The following is a 7028-nucleotide window of genomic DNA, read 5'->3' on the forward strand; positions in this document are numbered from 1 at the left end:
TTGTATATAAATCCATCATCTAAAAACTTAACTGATCATATAGCTAATCAAATAACAACTGGAAAAATATGTCACTACAAAAAAAATAAGTACTTAGAGGATGGATAGAAAAAAGAGAAAGATCATATACATGATCAGTTCATAGATTGGCTAATGCATTCCCTAGCAAAGTGGCTTGCCTCTCCACAGTATATTAATTAAAATTGAACAACAAAGGAATTACACACATATTAAACTTGAATTAAAAGAGAATTAGAGACGACTGAAACTTGTAGCTAATGAAACCAGTCTTCTCTGTAAGCCACAAAAATGCATTAAACTTGAATTAGAAGAGTATTAGACACGAATAAATTATGTATCTAACAAAACCAGCCTTCAGTGATCTGTAGGCCACAAAATGAATTAAAATTGAACAACAAAGGAATTAATCTCACATTAAACTTGAATTAAAAGAGAATTAGAGACGACTGAAACCTGTAGCTAATGAAACCAGCCTTCTCTGTAAGCCACAAACATGAATTAAACTTGAATTAGAAGAGTATTAGACACGAATGAAACATGTAGCTAACAAAATCAACCTTCAGTGATCTGTGAGGCCACAAAAATGAATTAAAGTTGAACAACAAAAGAATTACACACATATTAAACTTGAATTAAACTGTAAACATAAGAGATCAAAGTTAAATAGATGAACATACGACGAATCTGAGAAGAAGACAAGATTTGCCGACAGAAAAATCGCCGATTAACAATAGTTTGAACAAGTAATCGCTGCAATCAAAAAAATAAAAATCGGTAATAAAAATAAAAAAAATTGGAGAAAATTTTGCATGAATATTGTTGAATATCATACTATTTGTTGCTCATGTTTGCTTCTTCCTCTTTTTGGCTATGGAGAACAAAATATTTTCTTCTGAGATGTGAGATTCCATCGAATACACATCACTTAATTCCAAAATTGGAGTACAAATATTGTAGAAAGTTGTGGTTGAGAAGATATGAAGCTAAGTATTGCCCTAATTTTGGAGAAAATTATGGGTGAGAAGATTGGAGAGAATATTGGTGTAGCAAAGTTGGAGAGAAACAGAGGAAGAGAAAATAGCGGGTGAGAGTTAATTTAATTCAAACAATTTATTATATATGATTAAAATAATTATGTTGTTCTATATAGTAAATATTTTTTGAATACTGTACATTTAGGTAATTTCTCCTAATATAAATCTAAAAATATTTTGTAGGTTTTTTATAACAGAAAAAAGAAACTTTTTTTAATTCATTCATATGTTGTTATTAGAATTTTATCTATTGAAAACGCCTGATAAATCATGTAGTAGCTAACCAGATCTATCTTTACTCAATATATAGAAATGTTTATTCAATTCACATATGACTTTTCTCTAGAATTAAATTTTATTTGAATCTTTTAATTAAGTTGGATTTTACTTTCCTCTGACTCATTGGAAGGGAAAGAGAAAATAAATCATCAAGTTAACTGGATTAATTTCTTTTTACTTTGATGTTTTAGATAAAATTCTTTCAGTATATTAGTAAAAAAAGTAAATAAAAAGATGAAAGCCTCGAAAAGAAAAAATAAAGAATAATACATGAAATCTTGTAATTCTTGTGTACTTTTTTATCTAAAATTTAAACTTTATATGGTAGTTTCATTTGTATGACATACATAAGATCTAACCATTTTCTCTGTACATTTTTTTTTAAACATGAAATAAACTGATTACGAATTTATTTTACTATCAATGCATAGAATTAAAAATAAAATATTGTTATGCAGATTGTATTGGATCTGAATTCAATGTTAGGGGTGTAATGATGTGCCCCAATTGCCGAGCTATCGAAGAAGAAGGGTACTGGATATGACCTGCAGACATTGAAGATGGTGATGACGAAGATGATGATGAAGACAACAACGATGATACAGACTATGATGATGATGATGAAGATAACAACAATAAAAAAAAAGGGCAGTCCGGTGCACTTAAGCTCCCGCTATGCGCAGGGTCGGGGGATGAAGATAACAACAATGAGGATGAATATTATGAAGAACTTGTAATTATCGTGCATTTTCACCTAATTTATTATTTAATTATAGTAAATTATATTACTTTATTTTTAATATATATGAATGTTATGTAAGAGTAAATTATTACCGTACTAATATAATGTGTAAATATCAAGCGTAGGCCAGTAATTCTCTACTATTTTACGAAAGATTTTATCCTTTTTGCTCAGATCTATTAATTTTTTTTTGTAAAATGAAATTATATATATAGTTGCCTAGTTTTCCATTATTTATTAATTCTACTAAAAAAATACATGTTTTGAATTTTTCATAGTCATTTATGTCTGAAGAGGAGATGGACCATTGTGCAAATGCTGAAGCATATAATGAAGGTGCTAACAATATTATAAGGTAATTAATACTTATTATTTAATTTTTTTGTTTGCTCGTAACTTTAATTTTTTTTTTATATATATATATATGGGCCTGGTTTTCTATTTTTTGTTCTTCCTATATTAGATTTCTATATGTGTTAAAACGAGATTTATTTGAAATAAACTAAATTAATATTAATGAATGAAACACAATCTTTTAAAAAATGTATATTAAAAAGAGATGCATATTAATAATAGACTAAATACTTAGATATCCCTTAAATTTAGTTCAATTTATAAAACATACACTCTAATTTTACTAGTAACATTTAAATATATTTTTTACACTACAAAAAAAGGGTCAATTTGCGGGGGTCAAAAGCACAAATTGCGGGGGTTATTCGCTGTCCTGGTGGTTTCCAAGACCCCTGCCATTACGTCTGTCACAATTAAATTTTGGAGGTTTTGGGGAAACCGCTGCAGACAATTAACGTGGTCATTTTGTGGCGGTTTTAACCCCCGTAGTTACTTTTTTAGAATTTTTAATACTCCATTATGCGGGGATTATGACTTCCGCTGTTTAGGCAAAATTTTAACATTTTGCGGGGATTATACCCTCAGTAATTGTTAGAACTATTAATATTTTTAAAAAACTTTTTTTATTTATATAATAGATCACAAGTCACGTGAATTTTAGAGTAATCGATAAATTAAGTTATATATTCATATTAGCATTTGAACACATAAAAATAGATTACAATAAAAGCAGGTAATATAGTCTTGCCCAGAGTCTACTTTGATAAAATTAAAAATAAAGTTACAATTGATCTTCATTGTACCTGATAATTCAATTTACTGCACAATCTACTGATACTAGGAATTCAAAGTCCAAAAATGTTGTGATCTCCACTAAACGCAGATTAGTCGTTACCTTTCCGGCCTTAGGTATCATTGTAACTGAGCTTTTGAGTTATAACACATCTAGGTTGAGCAGCTACACCAAAACCAGCTTACAAATGACTTACCACAACAGGCATATTCATGGTCACGGAGTGTGTCGAGACCTTGGCATCCTAGAGCCGTCATCATTTTAGGCATAAAATTTAAGGTTCGAACAGTAGGCAGGCTCCAGAAGATGGGAGCGCTATTACGATGAAGAAATTGATCAACCCATAAGTCATGTAAACAACTAGCAAATGACCACATTATGATCTGGACAAATGTGTCCGACTCCATGAACTCTATATGACAGTCCATTCAATTCCTTCATTGCAATGTTGTGTCAAAGTTGACATTACAACTCATGAACACTCGATGTTTGGAATATGATTGAGAACGTATTAGGTCCAAGCAATCATTCAGCATCTCCCGAAATACTTTTCCCTTTTTCGAGTTGTCCCTGAAGATGCTTGGCACATCTCAATTCTTGAAGAGTGATATGGAACATAACCATCCTGAAAAAACAGAATCAATAATTATACAATGAGATTGGAAAAAAAGGACCTGGATGATAAAAAAAAAAATAACCACAAAGAACTGCATAACCTATTTGAGATAATTCTTTAAAACAGTACAGTGATAACATCAGTTTTATTGGCCAAACAGATACACCTTAGGATCACCTAATACACTTCATTTCGATACTATCTCAATTAGTTTTTATCGAGTAAAGTAGGTAGGTGTTTAATTCCGATAGACCCTCGACTCAAGGGAAAAAGAATTAACAAGAGAAAAGAAGTCATCAAAAAATAAGAGGAGCAGATCAGTAGGACCACAATTCAATACTAGAATCTTACAAGGACTTCACAAAACCATTGAGGAACCTTGTTTTAATATTCAAATGACTCATAACTTCATTGAATTTAAAGCAATAACCAACTACTCACTTAGAATTTTTTTAAAATTTTCTACATAACCAAAGCCTACAAATGATTTAATCTAACAAACACCAGGTGACATCGGGGATTCCTTTCTACATATACAACTCACCATTCATGGGAGAACTTTGTGCAGATTGTGGCCAAACCATTAAAAAAATCACTCTCTGTCACTTGACCCTCTCTGCAAGCAAATTTAAGCATCTGATACTACAAAATAATCTACATGATCAGTGCAGTCTGAAGTCTAAAATAAATAAAAACAAACAAAACTAAGGATCATGGCTTAAGCATACCTTCCTATACTGGAGAAGAGAAGCTTCTCGGTAAAATTCTAGGTCAGCTTCCTTCATTTTATTATAGTCATCTACATCAACAACATTCTTTGTCCGTTTTTTGTATATATCATATAATATTTTTTGGTTAAAAATTGAAAAATGACAAATAATAGAGGTAAGGAAATTAGCTCAGCTTTACCATATATACCGCTACATCACAATCTCAAATTTCTCAAGTGCCAGAATAAAAAGCAAGATTATCAATGAAGGTCAATGACATTTCCAACACAAGCGCATTGATTTTGTCCTGAAAAAGCACAACCGATGATGCAGAGGCCACACTTTGCCAATTCTAGGGCTAGGTCTCTGCCTCAAAACTTAGGATAAACATGGTATGATATTGTAGCCTCTTTATGTAGGGTATGATATTGCAACATTCTTCAACATAGTATCTATCCTGGGCAAAGTTCTTATGATCAAGACTTAAAAAAGAAAAATAGATGAGAGAAAGGTAGTTCTCATTGAAAAGATCCAGATAGCAATTACAGAAACTCTGCTATACAAGACCATGTAATATGAAAATGTCCCCTTTGGATAACCAAAGCAAAAGATTCTTTCCTCCCTGTAAGTGAAAAAAAAAGCCGCAACTTCCCTAAAAATCAACCAAAAGAGCCTATTGTATGATGACTTTTTCATTTTAGGTCATAAAAGTACAGATAATTCTGCTGTATGAACATACGTATCAGCTCATGAATGTAATTGTTAATTTGAAATATCTGGGAATGCACAGGAATTATAGCATCATAGGCGCTTTAAGTTTTCTAGTTTCCTAATGTAAATTTGTTTTACCACATCATTTGTTGGCTAAGGCAAAAAGTTTAGTCAGTGTTCTAATGCTATAGACAAAAGGTCCTTTCTTTCTCACTTGTTAGTTAAACACTTCTTTTCATCAACTTACTTTATTGAAAGCACAAACTTCCATCCGTCTAAACTCTAAAAAAGAGTGACAAATCCAAGTTTATGATAATACCACCTTCCTAGCAAAACAACGTATTTCATATCTGCTTCATTCTATTCTTTTTTTTTTATGGTTAAATGAAGCTCCAATTTAGACTATCAAATAGTAATGCTAAACAGAGTAAAATCATCCTGACAATGCTTCTATTAACCAAATTTTACCTAAAGAAACTAAATTTAAGCAACTAGATACCTGATTGTCAGGAGCTAGTGAGACTTGTACATAGACCTCATCAGAAGTCTCATCCGCCTGTAATCGAACAAATGGAAACCGAATGCCAGGTAACTAAACAAATATTCAAAATTTTCTATAATCAACGGTAAACAAAGAAACCTACAAAAGCAAATATGTTAACCGATATGTACCAAATTTTCAATAAAATTAACACCAAGAAGAGAAAATGTATACTCACTTGAAGCTTCACATCTACAAAGCGACTTAAGATGTTAGGAAGGAGGTTATAAGCTATGGACAAGCACTCATAGAGATGTTTCAAGTGACCTTGAGGTAGGTACACGACAACACTTCCTTTCTTTGGCAACAAAATCAAAGGTCCATCACACACATGCCAGAGCTCCATACACACAGATGCCACTGCCGGCGACGGAGTTGACAATGTCAAATCCAAACTTCCAGATGCCGCCGACGCCGGTGAATCCAATGATACCGACGTCATTTTTTCTTATCCAATATCATCGTTATCCACAATATTTAGATCCATAAGTCAACAAATCATCTTTAAACTTCAGGATTAAGCACACAAAAACCTTAAAAAAGGGCAGGCCGGTGCACTTAAGTTTCCGCTATGCGCAGGATTCGGTAAAGGACCCGACTCTATTGTACGCAGCCTTACCTTGCATTTCTGTCAGAGGCTGTTTCCAAGGCTTGAACCCGTGACCTCCTGGCCACATGACAAAACCTTAAGATGTTAAATTGAGAGAAATCGCTAAGAGATAGAAGTGGAGAAGTATGAATGCAAGTGAATGAACACTGAGGAAATGATATGGGAGATAAGTTTTGTAAAAAATTGGGGGAAATGGCAGGAAAAGAAAAAGTCCCCGCGTTAATTTCATGAAATTTTTGTTTTGAAGGTTGCGACAGTTAATGACCCCCGTAATTGGTAAAAAAATGGAGGGGTTATTCAAACCTCCACAATTTGATGTAAATTACGGGGTTATATTAACTGCAACAGTAAACCCTCCGCAATTTGGGGCTTTTTTTGTAGTGTTAGTAGAAGTGTGTCTCATAAGCATCTTAACAATAAAATCTATATTTTTTACTTACACTCAAGTGCATAAATAACAAATAAAATTAACAAATTGCATGTAAAGGGTTGCAAAATAACAAAATATTCAATAATTTTCGACACATTAAATGACAAAGAGCACAAGTAGAAATTATTTTGATAAAGAATTTAAAAAACAACCATGTAAAGTTGCAACAACTGCTTTGAGTAGGTGC

At 32.2% G+C, this 7028-nt stretch overlaps 1 protein-coding gene across 8 annotated transcripts; it reads right to left on the bottom strand.

The window, feature by feature from the left end:
* Nucleotides 1–3093: 3093 nt before the first annotated feature.
* Nucleotides 3094–6762, bottom strand: LOC129880646 (auxin response factor 3-like). Of its 8 annotated transcripts, none has more exons than XR_008765465.1 (4): nucleotides 5980–6762; nucleotides 5760–5816; nucleotides 4384–4638; nucleotides 3094–3848 (listed from the first exon to the last, which is right to left on the bottom strand). XR_008765465.1 is itself a non-coding variant. In XM_055954773.1 (4 exons), exons 1-3 carry the CDS (start codon nucleotides 6241–6243, stop codon nucleotides 4432–4434), a joined length of 345 nt encoding a protein of 114 aa, XP_055810748.1. In that variant the 5' UTR covers nucleotides 6244–6761; the 3' UTR covers nucleotides 3094–3848; nucleotides 4384–4431. The 8 variants fall into 8 exon arrangements, 2 of the variants coding, with proteins under 2 accessions (XP_055810748.1, XP_055810747.1); XR_008765464.1 differs by having other exon boundaries at nucleotides 4384–4856; XR_008765466.1 differs by having other exon boundaries at nucleotides 4384–5001; nucleotides 5980–6760.
* Between the last annotated feature and the right edge of the window lie 266 nt (nucleotides 6763–7028).

The sequence above is a fragment of the Solanum dulcamara genome, chromosome 2 (genome assembly GCF_947179165.1).
Source record: "Solanum dulcamara chromosome 2, daSolDulc1.2, whole genome shotgun sequence".
In the NCBI taxonomy this organism is placed as follows: domain Eukaryota; kingdom Viridiplantae; phylum Streptophyta; class Magnoliopsida; order Solanales; family Solanaceae; genus Solanum; species Solanum dulcamara.

Excerpts from the sequence above, each read along its gene's own strand:
- LOC129880646 (XM_055954772.1), bottom strand. The coding sequence starts at position 6,243 with ATGACGTCGGTATCATTGGATTCACCGGCGTCGGCGGCATCTGGAAGT. Across the intron at positions 5,817-5,979 it reads TTGTAGATGTGAAGCTTCAA|GCGGATGAGACTTCTGATGA; the intron begins GTGAGTATACAT and ends GTTCGATTACAG. Across the intron at positions 3,849-5,759 it reads CACTAGCTCCTGACAATCAG|GATGGTTATGTTCCATATCA; the intron begins GTATCTAGTTGC and ends CTGTTTTTTCAG.